Source organism: Capsella rubella, unplaced genomic scaffold (genome assembly GCF_000375325.1).
Source record: "Capsella rubella cultivar Monte Gargano unplaced genomic scaffold, Caprub1_0 scaffold_8, whole genome shotgun sequence".
Lineage (NCBI taxonomy): Eukaryota > Viridiplantae > Streptophyta > Magnoliopsida > Brassicales > Brassicaceae > Capsella > Capsella rubella.
In genome coordinates this window covers 5,711,852-5,728,233 of record NW_006238916.1, presented here as the reverse complement: position 1 = coordinate 5,728,233, position 16,382 = coordinate 5,711,852, and the positions used below count along the sequence as shown (strand labels likewise).

The following is a 16,382-nucleotide window of genomic DNA, read 5'->3' as shown; positions in this document are numbered from 1 at the left end:
TGCAACAATCTTTCCTAATATTTTTAATGAAACAATCATAAAGGTTAGCTCTATTTAGTCTTACACTAAACTTAAACGTTGAGAGAGAGAGAGACATAAAACTTCTAAAACCATTCTAACTTTTACTCCAAAACACATGCATGCATACATAACCTTTACTCCAAAACATATGCATGCATGCATAACTTTTACTCCAAAACATATATATTTTTTTTAATATTAATATACCCGATTAAAATTCATAGAGATATTAATAGGAATATATTTTAAATATTGAAGAAAATTTGTAGAGAAAACTGTAAATGTTCAGATATTTTTACACTATAGGAATAAGTTGTAACTGGTTGTATATATTAATATAATTAACCAGTTATGTCCACAATATAGTAACATAAATTCTAGTTATTAAACCCTTTAACAAAAAGAACCTAAATTCTAATTATTACTAGTATAGGAAGAGGTTTTTAATAAAAGGATGTGTGAAATTTAGATCGCCCATGTGTGGTTTTTAATAAAATATGTCCGGTGACATAAATTTTAAAATATATAAACTATTGAAAATTTTATATATAATATGTATATATTTTTACATGGATTTTTAGCGATGAATTTAAGCATATTATTAATGACTCTTTTTAAATAAAATTAGAGATAAGTTTATTTTTGAGGTTATATTTTATTTTTAGTGTAGCGGAAACAAAAATCGGTAAACAAATAAAGTGGAAGAGACTATAAAAATAATTCATTGTTTATTTCTAGTCTTTTATTGTGATTAACTATAGAAAAACACAACATGCAAAAATAGTTTACAAATAAAACATGACATTTCATCTAATATATAACTAGGATCTGATCCGCGCTACTGCCGCTACAGCGCAGGAAAATTTTTCAAGTTTATTTTATTCGGAACGTGTTATTTTGTATGTATATATTACATTGTAAACAATAATAATCCATATATCTATATTTGGTGTATTTTTACTGCCAAAATTGTGAAATAAGAAATGAAATACAATTTTATTTAACATCATGACTAAAAGAAGATGATGAATAAAATTATGAAAGATTATAATTATTTAAATGTAATTCATAGATTTATTCAATATGTAATTTTGGTACCAACAAATTTGCAGTCGCCTAGTTTTAGAGTATACAGTTACAATTGTAGATTTTTTTTAATAATGTTTTAAGTTTTAATTTGTGAAATTTTTAATTTTGTTTTCTTTTTATTTGGCTATGATGATGGAGTGGGTTTTGTTTTGTTTGGGCTTAATATGAAATGACATGAATACAATGTTTATGGGCTTCGTTGGCCATTGTATTTTACTAATTCTTTTTTTTCTTTTGTTACTTTCAGAACTAAATGTTGAGGAAATTAAAACTCTATCCATTACACTTTACAGCTTCCTTCTCGAGACATCCCCATTTTCTGATGAATACTCGATTTGCCAATTGGAGTGAAAAAAAATACTCATGAAATATAAATTGTTATAACTTGGAAAACTGTGTAACCGAGTGTGTTTTGTAAATCAAATGCTTATTCTGTTTTGGATTAACCTTCAGTATACATCGTGGCTTCTTCCTAAGGTTTTTAACAAATGCTATCGTTGGTTTTGCAACTTCATAAAAAAAAAAGGTGAGTTTCTGAAGATACAATATAAAATCTAGTTGTTTACTGTTGAAATGCTTGCTGCATAGTTTGAACCAAAATTAAAACACTGGAGGAATTTTTGGAATTGAAATAAGTTTTTGTTTATTATAATGGTTTCAATAAGAAATATTTTTGAGAAACATGAAAGAACAATAGGGATAATATTTCAGATGTATTACTGAAGCCTAAAACTCTCTCATTCTTCCAGTAAACTTCTTCCAATAAATCTCTTCAAAACTTAAATTGACGTTTAGTTAAAACTTGCCGACGACTAACGTCTTTCACCTTTCAACGCTTTATGAATATTTTAGTTACAGTTTTTATATTTGTTTGTTGCGGTTGAAATCTTCTTACTTTAATTGTATTACCCAAAAAATAGGAGTAAAAGAATCATATTAAAAAAAAATCGAATACGACGCACTACATCATTAAATCCTGTTACTTGTTTTGATTTTTACGAAATTTCGAATTAATACAACAATGTAATTCATAACTGGATATATCCGTACCCATTTAGTATCCGATTAATACTAATTTTTTTGGTTAAAAACTAAAAAGGATAGAATAGTTAGTCGTAAAAAAGTAAAATGTTTAAAAAAGTTATCGCGGTCAATATTTGTTTAAAATGTAATTATAAGTTGAATCAATTACATATTTGTTATTTTTTGCGATAAATTTGTATATTTTCTATCTAAAAAGTAACATTTTTAGTAAGAATCTCTTTTAAGTTTGTAAAAAGTGTGGTAGAATACTTATCTACCAACCTTTTTTAAGTGAAAAAAAAAATATTTAGTACAACCCAAACCTAAATGATTATTAGAGAGAAACAAAAACAGATTAGTGTTAAAACCTTTTGGAAGATTTAAAGAGCTGAGAGAAGAAGAAGAATAGATTACAAAACACACACAAAACAAAATTAAAAGAAAAAAGCTTGAGAGAGTAAAAGGCCACAAACAAGTCAGTATCCCACGTGCATCTGGGAACTCGACCCCTCTCTCTGCCACAACCCACTCCTCTCTCTCTTCTCCTTCTCCTTCATTTCTCAACCTCTCTCTCTCTCTCAAACGAAGAGACACAAATAATACTGAAAGCTGAAAGCTTTACATAGAAGCAGAGAACCACATTAGCTCACAAGAAGAATCTGAAAACAGAGCAAGTAAGTTTTTTGGTCAGGTCATCAATGGTGGAAGTGAAAGACCAAGACATGGGTGATGGTATGCAATGCATAAACCATCCTTTTACTAAAAACCCTGGTGGGATCTGTGCTTTTTGTCTCCAAGAAAAGCTTGGAAAGCTCGTAACTTCTTCTTTCCCACTTCCTAAACACTTAGCTTCCTCTTCTACTTCTTCTTCTCCTTCCTTCAGATCTGACTCTGTCGGTAGCACAACCACTTCTTCCTCCGCCGCTAATCTTTCTGCTTCGCTCTCTCTTTCCGTTTCCGGAGCTAGAAATGTCTCTAACAACAGCAGCAACAAGCTTCCGTTTTTGCTGGCTAAGAAGAAGAAGAAGATGCTCACAGCTTCGTCTTCTTCCTCCACTACGGGGAACATTGTCTACAAGAGAAGTCAATCAACGAGGACGACTAAGACAACGTACGGAGATTCAGATTTGAGCCCGAGAAAGAGGAATGGGTTCTGGTCTTTTCTTCATCTCTACTCTTCAAAACACCACAGTAGCAGCAAAAAAGTTGGAAACTTTAACCAACCCACAAGCCAGAACGAAGCAAAAACAGAGTTTACAGAGACTACTACGACAATGGGATCTTCGTCTTCTTCGTCAGCGTCTTCTTCCATGTCAAAGAGAGCAGTGAATGGAGTTAGTGGGAACAGAAACGGCATTGATGTGATTGTAGAAGAAGATGGAAGCCCTAACATTGAAGTCACACCAAGTGAGAGGAAAGTGTCAAGATCTAGATCTGTTGGTTGTGGAAGCAGAAGCTTCTCTGGTGATTTCTTTGAGAGGATAACAAATGGGTTTGGAGATTGTACTCTGAGAAGAGTTGAGTCACAGAGAGAAGGTAATAATAACAAAGGCAAGGTCAGTAACAGTAACAGTAGTAGTAACCCTAGTAATGGTGTTAGAGAGATGGTGAGATGTGGTGGGATCTTTGGTGGGTTTATGATAATGACATCATCATCATCTTCTTCATCTTCATCATCATGGGTATCTTCATCATCAGCTGAACATCAACATCATCATCATCATCATAACATGGGTCATGGTGGAGGAAGGAACAGAAGCTGGGGTTGGGCATTTGCAAGTCCCATGAGAGCTTTCACTTCATCTTCTTCCTCTGGTAAAAGAGGCCGTACCATTTCAGATTCAACAAGCAAGAACACAACTCCAAACTTGGGTGCAATCCCTTCTTTGTTAGCAGTCAGAAACTGAATATTAAAAACTTTAATCTTTAATGTTTTCACAATAAGTGTTTTCTTAACCTCTTTATTAATCTTAAACAAGAATGAATACATTAATATTTAGTTTTATATCTTTTTCCATCAAGGTGTTTCTTGAAATATCTTGGTGATGATGAATGATCTTTTGGTAATCATATTAGTATTGTAATGTCACTCTAGTCTCTCTATATGTTCATCATCATCTTTTGTCAAACAAGGAACATAGGATACTTTGGCTACTCTCTATTTGTCCTTTTCTTCTCTTGATTATTTTCATCTTTTAACCATATGTCTTGCTTTTATGTTCTTTGATACAATGGTAAATAAATTGGTTTGAGTTTAGATTTCACTTGGGTTTTCAATATCATGCAAATTTTTCTAACTAATGTGATATCACTTTATTTGTTAATTTACACCTGAAAAAATTGAAACACATGTTTCGGACAAAGCTTGGCTTTTAGTCACTTTTGTATATATGTTTACAAAAACTCTATTGTTCTTTCTCTAATTAGGAACAGAAACATGTGTCTTGCTTTGCTTTATGTTGAGATTATGATGTGTGATTTATAAGTAATAATTAAAATTAGTAACCAAAAAAACCAACTTGGAAAAAGCCAGTCAAAGAGGCCAGGGGAGAATTTTGATGGGGTTTGACTAAAGCTTTTAAGTTTGTGTTTTGTTTGATAGATGAGTGAATCAAAAGGCACATGCCTTTGCACATGCATTATGATTCCATGGTCCCCTAATAATAATAAAAAAAAAACTTCAATTTTTTAACCCACAAAATTAGAGGCATTTAATAACAGTTGCACTGATCTCTACACTAGTGATCACACCTAATCTTCAAGAAACCAAACACAGTGCAAATTTGGTTTGTTTCTTCTTTCACATCGATATTTGTTGAGTGGGTTTAACGACAAAAGCATACAGAAGATTTGTTATTATTATGTTTAACGTGTAGAAGAGGACATGTAAAAGGGGTCCATGAGATGAAACTACATTATATGAATATCAATGGATTCTGCAAAGCCAAAGAGACAGTGCAAAAAGGTCTTCTTCTCATTTACTCTTTTTTTTTTGTATTTTTGTATTTTTCCCATGTGGAATCATCGATGTTTCGAAGACCAAAACTATGTATAATAGATTATTTAAAAGATGGTCATGTGTTGTTATTTGTTAAGATCATTTTTTAAGTTTAAGATATAGATTAAGATCTCAATAACAAAAAAAATAATAGGCATGTTCTTAACTTGCTCCAACTTCATAGAGCCTTTAGAAATTGTCACAAATGTAACTAGCATGGAAGTTTTATAGCTAGACTAGATTCATGAAAACATGGAAACGTAAACGGAGGAAGAATAAAACAAGAAGGGGGCCTAGATCTATGATAACAAATAGCAATATATTTACAGCTTTTAGGATGTAATGAATTTGTTGTTTGGTACTATGAATTAACAAGTGAGAATCTAACCCTTAAAAGTTAGATCATAACCTAAGAATTTTCGTTTGCATTAGTTGCATCCCTTTGATTTTTAGTGTACTCGAATTCGAATTTTTAATGCGGATTTATTTGTTTTGTTTGGACCATTTGAATTTTTGGATTTCAGTTTATGTGATAAATTTGCAAAAAAAACTTCTACCAAATCCAAATGGCATGTTAATATCTAAAATAATCGGCATTGGCTTTTATTTGAGATTTCAAAAAGTCAATGCTAATCTAACAAAAAAAACGACATACGATAAATTAAAGATAAATTTAAAAAAAAAACGTAAGTTTTTTTTTTTATTTTGTGCAAATTTCTGCGTTTTCAAATGCATTTAAGTTATATATATATATATATATATATATATATATATATATGTGTGTGTATATTTGATTATCTTCTATAAAATATATAATTTGTTTTTTTTTGTCATTTTTCCCTACAATTTTTTTGTATAATACAAAAATGCATGTCGTTTTAGTATGGCTTACACTTCTGCAAATGACAAAAGAATAAGAAGAAAAAAATGCAAATGAAACAATCCAAGTCGTAATCTGAATAAATCACGGCATCCATCACTATTCAACAGTCTCTAGAGTGATTAATTAGCACACAACACAACCACTCGTTATTCACATTAAAATCCGAAATTTGCGCTCATAATAAAAACTACTAACAAATATTTTCTAAGTCCATAGATTTTTTTCTTTTTCTCTTGATATAGCTACCACGACAAACTTAATGGTTATATTGCCGACGCATCTGATTCAATCATGGTGTGACAAGAACATGTTGGGTCTATAAAAAACACTATTCACATTGATGGGTCAAACTCAAAAAACCAATCCATTTAATACCTCTTTCTCTCTATGACTTCATGCATGCTCTCATGTGTGTTGTTGCTTTGTATAAGTTTCGTCGATCGTTTTCATAGTTATTGCCGAAGGCCGAACCAGAATCTAAAGTGTCTGCTGTAATTGCCTTAACCTACTACTTGTCTTTAATGACATGTTCTCCTCTTCTGCTACGTCGTCTATTAGATTGACATGCATTTTTATACTTTTTTATATTCTTTCTTCTAAAAAGTACTGTTGCTAGCATTAGACCACACGACCCATGTTGGCTATTTACTAATCAGACAAGTAAGAAGACGTGTTGGTGTTTGTGACTAATTGTTACAAAATCACACAATGAATGCTGAAAACAAATAGGATGACCTAACGCAGTGAAATCCTCTGCAACAACTTCCACATGTTTATTTCATTCTCTTTTATATCTTCGTCTAAGCAACCATAGTGGGCGAATCAATCACACATGAAAGACTTGAACTTTCAAGTGAAATGAACCAAACGAGGATAGACAGAGTTTCACCAATCTCCTTGACCATGTCAGAGCTGACGACGTTCCTAGGCTCAGGTGGTTCTGTCTTTGAGATCTTTGTCGGTTTGCTAGTATTGTATCTCATCTACCAAAGAATTAGAACAAGAGTCAAAGTCTACTTACTTGATTTCACTTGTTATCGCGCACCTGAATCAAACCGCGTCCCAATGTCAACCCTTATCGAAACCATTTACCTCGATGACAAGCTCGATCAAGACAGTATTGACTTCCAAACCCGGATTCTTGAGAGATCCTGGTTAAGCAACCAAACCAGCATTCCTCTTTCCCTGATGGAGATACCACTCAAGAAATCTCTTCCCTCAGTCCAAATCGAAACCATGACCACTATTTTCACCTCTGTTGAGGATCTCCTGAAGAAAAACAAACTAAGCCCTCGAAGCATAGACATACTGATAACCAACTGCAGTTTGCATTCGCCTACACCGTCTCTAAGTGCAATGGTGATCAACAAATTCCATATGAGAAGCAATATCAAGAGCTTTAACCTGTCCGGGATGGGCTGTGCAGCTGGGATTCTGTCAGTTGGTTTGGCTAATGACTTGCTAAAGGTTCATCGAGGCTCCTTGGCTCTTATTATTAGCACCGAAGCGCTGAATACACATTGGTATATTGGCAAAGACAGATCTATGCTTCTTACCAACTGTCTCTTTCGAATGGGAGCAGCTGCAGTATTGATGTCTAGCAATGATCATGACAGAGGAAATGCAAAGTATGAGCTCTTGCATGTTGTTAGGACAAATAAAGCAAAAGATGATCGAGCTTACCGATGTATCTATCAAGACATAGACTCTGAGGAAAAGCAAGGGGTATCGATAACCAAAGATGTAATCAGTGTTGCTGGAGATATGCTGAAGATGAATCTAACTTCACTGGGACCTTCGGTATTACCTTACCTAGAGCAATTCCAATATGTGATACAAAACATTCTTAGTAAGAAACTAAAGATCTATGAGTCGACTTCTTCTTATACACCAAACTTCAAGACAGCGTTTGAGCATTTCTGCATTCATACAGGAGGAAGAGCTGTTATTCAAGCAATGGAGATGAACCTGAACTTAACAAAAGAAGACATCGAGCCATCAAAGATGACTCTTCATAGGTTCGGGAATACTTCTTCGTCATCCATTTGGTACACTCTCTCTTACTTGGAAGCAAAGCGGAGAATGAGAAAAGGCGATAGGGTCTTGCAGATTGCATTTGGAAGTGGGTTCAAGTGTAACAGTGCGGTGTGGAGATGCATCCGAGACGTGGAGCCCAATATAGAAAACAAATGGCTCGACTTTATCGACTCATATCCCGTAGACGTACCTGACTCTACAAATATCAGACCAGGCTAGCACGAGCAAGTAATATAACCTTGAAGATAAAACTCGAACGGGCTCTGAGTTATTAGTTAAATTCGTTCTCGTTGAACAGAAAGACCACTTTTCACAGGTTTTGAAATTGTTGTTTGGTCTCATTTTCACCCTCTAAGACCTAATAGCTGAACAGTTGTCGAATTAATGTGGTCAGCATAACACAAGTACTCTTTACGCGTTGTGGAATCATGCAAGACATTGAAATTTGTTATGTTACTTTTCACATGATCCACATTTATAATCTAGCTGTAAGAATAACATTTTTGTTTCTGATATAATATATGGTCAAGAATCGAGAATCTTGAACCAAAAAGTTCTAACCGTGAAGCAAAAAAGAGCTACCATGACTACTTATTTCCAGTTTTCCACCAACGTCACCAATAGAGATAGATATGAGTGAAACAATTCAAAGCCTTATTGTCATATTAACAAGTAAGAGAATTTTCTATAGAGAATTGTTGGACTGCCTTTTTTTGTTTGAATCATAATGTGAGTATGCAACAGGTACCTCTGTTATGAGTATTTCTTCTTTGTTGTTCTCCAATGAATTATCATCTCCAACTCTATATGCAACAAAAAAAACGAAATATTATAGTTATCCTTCCTACTGAACATTACAGTTTATCCGTTCGGCCCAAGAACCTCTGGAACATCAAGATCTGGCTGTCTTCAGTGATTGTTGGACAGTTCTGGGCGGGTATCATATCGGTATTTGCCTGTTTTGTGTCAAATAAACAAAGGATTAAACATCAATGATTGTTGTGTGACCATAAGAAAACCTAACACTAGCATTTGGCATGGGCCGTATGTTTTGTATGAGGGAACTAGGTTTTAGGTTTTATGTGTAAGGCCATGTTAAAGATCTTCACTTGTTAAAAAGGCTTCTTTTGTTAAGATCTTAGAGATTTATTCAATTTTCTTTTTTTTAACAGTGGAGGAGCTTAGTAAAAATGATTCGTGGGGGTCATAAGTATGAAGTACATGACAAAATCCCAAAAAATATGTGGAGGAAATGCAAAGCTGTTACCTATCAACAAATCCACGATCTTGAAGCTCGTTGCAGTGAGGGGTTGGTATTTTCTTGTTCCACCGCCGTTTTTGGAGCTCCATGCGACAAGACTGGAAAAGAAAGTGTCTGTACTCTTTGATCACTTTGCCCTCAAGATTAGCTCGAGAAGAGCTACCCAGCGGAAACTTCTCATCAAATGCTGGTGATGATCTAACATAAAAGCTAATCTCCATATTCTGTGTTGTCTTCGGCATCTGATAAGACTGGCTCTTGTGCAGAGAATACTCTGGTTCAGAAAAGGGTAGATAAGCCAGCAACAGAAGTAGAAAGAATGGTATAATCTGAATAATCGTCAAACAGCTTGGTCCAGCCACACTAGGTTCCTCCTCTCGGGGTTGGCTACGCGCTTGTCTAGTCTTATAAGCATGGGAAGCAGTCCTATAAGCATGGGAAGCACGGAACATGTTTCGTTGTTGACCAAAAAACGCCCTGAATATCTCATCGGGATCAAACTCATCATCAAAGAAATCATTCCGCGTGTTATATCTCCTCCTTGGCCTACGATTCCGCCTCTGAACATGATCAAACTCATCAACTAATCCCACCTGATCATACTGACTTCTTGAGTTACCATCACTCAAACACGTAAACGCTTTCGAAAGTTTCTTAAACGCCTCCTCTGAACCAGGTGCCTTGTTCTTATCCGGGTGAACTTTCAAAGACAACTTCCTATAAGCTTTCCTAATCTCTTCAACCGAACAGTTCTTTTCTAAACCCAAAATCGCGTAGTAATCCTTGTTCCTGTTTATATTCCTAACCAATTCCACACTTTCCTCAGTATACTTCTTATTCTCATCACCCTTCCCAGTCTCAAGCTTACCATCACCATCCACAGTTTTAAGCTTTTCATCAACAGACCGATTCCTCGAAACTGAATCCAGATTCTCATAAGCAGCAACAAGATGATCAAGAGAGAGACTTGGATTAAGCCGTTTAGCCATCTTGATAAATTTCAACGCTCGTTCTTTATCACCAATAACAATGGCGTCTTCAGCGATTCTTAAACACTTCGACGCGTCATCCTTATTCCCATCCATAACTAATTCAAACCCCAAATTCCAAAAATCTCTCCTCACTCTAACTCTTCGATTCCACACCCTAACACGAATATAACAACAATAACAGATGCTAAATCAGAACCGTGATATCAACCCTAAACACATCGAACCAAGCTTTTTAGGTTTGCAATTTCGTACATATGATCAAAACAAAGGATAAAAAGCTCGCTAACAATTAGCAAACAAAGAGTCTGATTCCGCGTACTGAAATCAAAAGCGTAAGATGTAGCAAAACTGAAAAAAGTACCCAATTCAGATGAAGAGAGTCGTCGCCATGGAAGAGAAGAGGAGGAGAAGAAGCTGATCACTGATCAGAGACAGGGTCGTCGTCGTCAAGAGGTGAATCGCAGAGGGAGAGAGCTGAAGCCGAATGTGTGAGACTTCTATCACTAAATTGTCGTCGTTAGACTTCCTAATTTTTGAGTTTATTTAAGATAAAGTTAAACACTTCATAAACCTTACGTTAATCAAATATTAAACAGCTCCGTAATGGGCCGAGAGACCGTATGGCCCATATTAACAAATGGTTTAGAACTCTATGTTGCAAGATTCATAAATGGGCCTAGAGACAGTATAGCCCAAATGTGTATATAAGACAAAACTCATGTCGTTTTCTAAGAGCCAAACATCACGTTATGTACTCTTGTCAGTGTGGGTGAGATACTGAGATGTGTTAATGTCCCACATCGGTTAGACCTGAAACAAAGATTGAGGAAGCAGAGTATAAAGAGAAGATGGGGAGCGACGTAGAGAAGTACTTACCTGGACGGGGTCGACTTGTGATCAAGAAGACGAGTGGCCTAAGCTAGTGACCTCCATTGCACATAAAGGAGGGGTGCTTAGCTTAAGGTCTCCCCAAGTGGGAGAGCCTGCGTCATTATTTGTGGCAGCGGAGGCCTGCGTTCGCGCGGCCTCTACCATTATCATTATCAATCATTTTGGTTCGTACTTAGAATTATCAATCATTTTGGTTCGTACTTAGAATTATCAATCATTTTGGTTCCTTATTTACCATTATCAATCATTTTGGTTCGTACTTAGAATATTACTTTTTAGGAATGTAAGTATTTAAGAAATATGTTACATATTGTAATAAGGTACTCAATAATCCCACATCGGAAGTGTATATGAAGTGGGTGGGTGTGGTTAAGGTATAAAAGAAAGAGGCATTAGGTGAAAGAAAGTTATCTTTGCGCTTGGGGCAATGACGCAGCTAATGAGGTACTAACCGAGGCGCGTCTATTGCTGGTTGAAAACTATTTCCAAACCCCCTCTTTGGTCTTTTAGGCCTTTGAGAATTTCTTGAAGGGCTCCCTTCGGGGTAAAGCCCTACAATTTTTCAGTTTAACTTTTGTCTTCTCAAGTCACTTTGTCTGATCTAGCCATAGGGTTAGAGTCATATGGTTGTATCAATGGTCATATATAGCTAGCTCCTTAAAGTCATTATCAAACCTATAGTACTTGGCTGAGTTGGCTCCATAACAAACGTGGTTCGGATGAGCAAGTTTTGACCTTGAAACACTTAGTTTATAGATGATCAAGTTCTTTGCAATTGCTATAATGTGGAACATTTCAATTACATATGGTCATTACAAATATTTTTCAAGAACTTGGTTTTTGCAATAGTTTCGATATAGAAGAAAGCAAGGAGAATATATAAGACAAATAAGAACCAATTAATGTAGTGAATACAATGAATTGATACATGTTTTTTTTGGTTAACGTTCAATGAATTGATACATTACTAACGTTGAAACTGAAGATGTTGGGGAAGACGAGTATACAAAGCTTCAATGGATAGAGTCTTACTTAAGAAAATAGAATGGTTATATATATAAGTATATAACAAACGTTGTATTCCTCTCGTCAGTGATGACCAGTAGAAGTAGGTTTAGCCTTAGGTTTCTTGACGATCATCACGGAGCAATGTGCATGATGAGCTAAATAGTCACTCACGCTGCCCAAAAACACCCTCTTGACAGCTCCATAACCATGGCTACCAAGGACAAGAACACATGCATGATGTCTCTCCGCAGCTTCCAACATTATATCCCTAGGATCTCCTTCAATCACCTCCGAAGACGCGATCTCAACGGATTTAGCCGAACACGCTTCGGCGCACTTCTTCTTAACCAACTCAGCAGTCTTTTTCAAATCTTGTTCCACCATTTGTATTACATCTACCGTTACGGGACCAGCAACACCGAGGAAAGAGCTCGCTGTTGGTCGGGCGTGAACAACGACAAGTTTGAATTGAGGGCTGCTCTTGAAAGGTATGAAGAAGAGATCTAAAGCTGTCTCGAGTGCATGGTAGCTATGTGCTGAATCATCTACACCTACGACCACAACACGCTCACTTTCATTAGCCATTTTGGTTCTCTTTAGCTTTCTTGATTTGCTTTGTTAATTGTTATTGTAGAGTTGAGGAAAAGTATGTATTGGTCTCTATTTGAATGAGAAGTGAGCAGCTATGAGTGTGGTTGAGCGTTGTTGCTGGGACCGATGCTCACGCGAAGCCTCTTGTTTATACTTAACTTTTTGTTAAAGTAAAATTAAAAATAGTTGATTGCTTTGCTTTCCCGATTATATAGGTCTTTCAAGATTTTATAAAGAGTTTGACCAAGGTGTCTTTGTGTTTGTTTCGTTTGTTTTTATATGTATGAACAAACCAATTTGGAGAGAGCTTACTACAACCTATAAATTAAAATTTCCTTATTCCATATAAAATCTCATTGTCAATATAAAAAGAAAAGAACAACTCCTTAATCAAAAAAAAAAAAGAGAAGAAAGATAAAAACACATGTAATTTGAGAACTTGCATCATTACTTTTACCAAAATAGTTTTCTTAAAAAAAAATACTATTGATAATTAATGATAAATTATCAAACTACTAATGTGGCAATATACGAGTTATGATATGCTAGTCAGATAATCCCATTCACATGTTCTCAAATACATACACAAAATATTTATTTATGTTTTGCTTATGTTTTACATTTTTCTCATTTTATAAATTTCAGTTTTCACATTAGTGAAAATAGATGTTAAATAAATACAAAATTATATTGATGAAATTTGTTGAAAAAATGAATCAATATATAAATAAAAAGTATCTGTCATAAAGTGAAATAAGAATTACATTGTATTTTCATTTTTGATTGAAAATTGAGAACTTGGTAGATGAAGGAGATATTGGCATTTTTATTTTTTGGTAACCGAGAGATTGGCATATTTAGATTTAAAAAATAAATCGTACAAAAAATGAAAGAAAAATGGTGGTAATATTAAGAGAGTAGCATTATAAATTTTAATAACTAAGAAGTATTTGAAGTATATAAGTTTGGTAATTTTGAAAAATAGGATATCAAAGTTAAAACAAAAAGTGTAATCAACCACATAATAAAGTAATCAAACGTCATCAACGCTACTGAGTCATTTCATTTAACATCATACCAGAAATATGACTACTTACAACTTATTTAGAGAGTCATACTTAGTTATTTTTACTATTTTTTTTGTTAGACTCTCTCAGTTGCTTAATTGTATCTACTTACTGTAACCGTAACATTCACTCCATTTACAACCTTTTCAATGCTATACCTACAAAAAAAAAAAATCACAAGATACTAGAGACCATATATTTGTTCGTAGTTTATACAAATAGTTTATTTGTCACGTTAAATAAATTATTTTCTTAACTAAAAATATTTTTTAGTTACTTCAGTTGTAGTGCCATTTTGTTTCATTTGGGATCCACATATTAAATATAATTAATTGCATAAATAATACACAAACGAAAATTTAATTGACTAAAGAACAATTTATTAGTACCTATAAAGGAGTTTTTTCACAAATGATAACCTACATTTTCGATAAATTTTGTAAAATAACTTCGTTCTCAAAATTTAAGCTGATATCTCGAACTCGTTATTCTTTACAAGCATTTTTATCCATAGTTTTTAAATAAAATTTCTAATAATGAAAAATTAATAGTAATTATAATAATAATAATAAGATATTGAATGGGTATCTAGATTAGTTAAGAAAATCCATCTTAAGAGACTTTGAGATGAATTTCTCAACTATTCTAGATATCCATTTAATATTTTACTGCTATTTTTTTATTATTATTATAGATACCCACCAAAAAATCATTGATGAATATGCTTTAAGACATTTGACCGTACCTTAATTAAAAATAGCCATCAAATTGTTTTTTTTTATTTATATTTTTCTCTTACAAAATATATACCTTAAATATATATTTTTAAATGAAACAACAATATACGAGAAATACAATTTTGTAATAGATTAATTAGTAAAAAAAATATTTATAGCCACTTCACAGTCGCGAAAATTCGTGGCTTTAAGGTGATTTTAAAAAAGCCACGAATTATTTAAGTTACACGCTATTCAAGTGGCTATAGAGATTTTTTTAACTAGTTCTGTTACATTTTTAAAACCAAAATATTTTATCATGAAATAGATATTATAATTCACAAAATATGCTTATAAGAAATATTTGTTAATTTTTATTCTTACTATTGATTTAAGTGGTATTCACACATTTTTATAAACTATATGGTGATTTTTTAAAGAAAAATATTTGAACATCACACATTCACACTCTACATCTTTCAATACATTTTAAGAATTCCATATTTCTACTTATAATTTCATAGTTAACGTATAGTTTCAAAAAGAAAAGAAAAAATATATATATATATATAATTAAAGTAATGTTAATTATTAATGAAAAAAAATCTGTAAAATTAAAAGCCTAGAGGAATCAACAATTGCAACTTATACAAATGCTCTCATCTCATCTACAAATTTTCTACCAATCACACTTTTAGAAACTGATCTTGATTGAGATTTTTTTGTAACTTCCACCATAAAATACAATATATCACATTCCATTCACGAAATAAAATCCAAACTTACTTTAAATTCTAGAAGATTTCTCAAATAGCACGTCTCCTTCTATATATACACACACACTAGTTTATCTCTTTCTATATCCTTGTTATATATAGCATTACAAGTTGCATCAACAACACATAAAAACAAAGAAACCACAACCACCACATAAAGCTAACATGGCAAAGTTCATTAATCTCATCCTCGCCGCACAAATCCTCCTCCTCGCCATCACCGTTGCCTCCGCTGGAAAAAACGGTGAAGACTTTGCAAGAAAAGTTAACCGGAAACACCTCGGCCTCGGTGAGAAAGAGAAACTCACACATCTTCGTGTATATTGGCATGACATTGTAAGTGGTCGACACCCAAGTTCCATCATGATCCAACGGCCGGTTCCAGACTACTCATCTTCCTCGTTCTTTGGATCAGTCACCATGATAGACAACGCTTTAACATCAGATGTGCCCATTAACTCTACTTTGGTAGGACAAGCACAAGGTATGTACGCTGGAGCAGACCAAAAGGAACTAGGGTTCTTGATGGCTATGACCTTCGCTTTTAAGACAGGAGAGTACAATGGCAGTAGCATAACGATTCTTGGTCGGAACGTAGTGATGTCAGATGTTAGGGAAATGCCGGTGGTTGGAGGTAGTGGAATGTTCCGGTTCGCTAGAGGATATGTCGAGGCTCGGACCAAGGAGTTCGACCGCAAGACTGGTGATGCTACTGTTGAGTATAACTGTTACGTCTTGCATTACTAATGATGCCTAGATTTATAATGGAACTTTTATTTGTTCGTTTCTTCATCAATTGTGTTGTCCATGTTCTTTAATTAGTTTCTGTATCTTTCGTTTACATTTATATTTGTATTATTATATTGTGGCAAAATAATTAATTTTCTGTCTTGTAAATTCTCTTTAAATCAGCATTTTGGGTTTTGTAATACAATGTGCAATTTAGTGTTTCTACAAAGAAAAGTTAGACATGTACAACCTTCACATGAGAATATTGATTACCAACGAGGAAAATAACGGTTTAAAGAA

The 16,382-nt window shown here is 34.0% G+C and overlaps 5 protein-coding genes and 2 non-coding genes across 7 annotated transcripts; 5 read left to right on the top strand and 2 right to left on the bottom strand.

Annotated features, from left to right (window-relative positions):
* The first annotated feature begins 2,536 nt into the window (after window positions 1-2,536).
* LOC17875259 (uncharacterized protein DDB_G0271670) lies at window positions 2,537-4,222 on the top strand. Its single transcript, XM_006282243.2, has one exon. The coding sequence runs from the start codon at window positions 2,832-2,834 to the stop codon at window positions 4,038-4,040; it is 1,209 nt and encodes a 402-aa protein (XP_006282305.1). The 5' UTR covers window positions 2,537-2,831; the 3' UTR covers window positions 4,041-4,222.
* Window positions 4,223-6,609: 2,387 nt separating this feature from the next.
* On the top strand, window positions 6,610-8,764 carry LOC17877277 (probable 3-ketoacyl-CoA synthase 21). Its single transcript, XM_006281499.2, has one exon. It carries the CDS (start codon window positions 6,873-6,875, stop codon window positions 8,268-8,270), a length of 1,398 nt encoding a protein of 465 aa, XP_006281561.1. The 5' UTR covers window positions 6,610-6,872; the 3' UTR covers window positions 8,271-8,764.
* Window positions 8,760-10,804, bottom strand: LOC17876117 (chaperone protein dnaJ 49). Its single transcript, XM_006280615.2, has 3 exons — window positions 10,666-10,804; window positions 9,319-10,458; window positions 8,760-9,007 (listed from the first exon to the last, which is right to left on the bottom strand). The coding sequence occupies exons 2-3, from the start codon at window positions 10,395-10,397 to the stop codon at window positions 8,992-8,994; spliced, it is 1,095 nt and encodes a 364-aa protein (XP_006280677.1). The 5' UTR covers window positions 10,398-10,458; window positions 10,666-10,804; the 3' UTR covers window positions 8,760-8,991.
* A 368-nt stretch (window positions 10,805-11,172) lies between these two features.
* On the top strand, window positions 11,173-11,336 carry LOC111829130. Its single transcript, XR_002832688.1, has one exon. It is a non-coding gene; the product is annotated as a U1 spliceosomal RNA (small nuclear RNA).
* Window positions 11,337-11,604: 268 nt separating this feature from the next.
* Window positions 11,605-11,747, top strand: LOC111829119. Its single transcript, XR_002832676.1, has one exon. It is a non-coding gene; the product is annotated as a U4 spliceosomal RNA (small nuclear RNA).
* A 488-nt stretch (window positions 11,748-12,235) lies between these two features.
* LOC17876658 (universal stress protein Slr1101) lies at window positions 12,236-14,155 on the bottom strand. Its single transcript, XM_006281827.2, has 2 exons — window positions 14,139-14,155; window positions 12,236-12,816 (listed from the first exon to the last, which is right to left on the bottom strand). The coding sequence occupies exons 1-2, from the start codon at window positions 14,153-14,155 to the stop codon at window positions 12,285-12,287; spliced, it is 549 nt and encodes a 182-aa protein (XP_006281889.2). The 3' UTR covers window positions 12,236-12,284.
* Window positions 14,156-15,416: 1,261 nt separating this feature from the next.
* LOC111831420 (dirigent protein 3) lies at window positions 15,417-16,264 on the top strand. Its single transcript, XM_023785510.1, has one exon. The coding sequence runs from the start codon at window positions 15,519-15,521 to the stop codon at window positions 16,098-16,100; it is 582 nt and encodes a 193-aa protein (XP_023641278.1). The 5' UTR covers window positions 15,417-15,518; the 3' UTR covers window positions 16,101-16,264.
* Window positions 16,265-16,382: the final 118 nt, after the last annotated feature.

Bases quoted from the DNA above. Each gene is read 5' to 3' on its own strand.
- LOC17875259 (XM_006282243.2), top strand. From the start codon at position 2,832: ATGGTGGAAGTGAAAGACCAAGACATGGGTGATGGTATGCAATGCATA.
- LOC17877277 (XM_006281499.2), top strand. From the start codon at position 6,873: ATGAACCAAACGAGGATAGACAGAGTTTCACCAATCTCCTTGACCATG.
- LOC17876117 (XM_006280615.2), bottom strand. From the start codon at position 10,397: ATGGATGGGAATAAGGATGACGCGTCGAAGTGTTTAAGAATCGCTGAA.
- LOC111831420 (XM_023785510.1), top strand. From the start codon at position 15,519: ATGGCAAAGTTCATTAATCTCATCCTCGCCGCACAAATCCTCCTCCTC.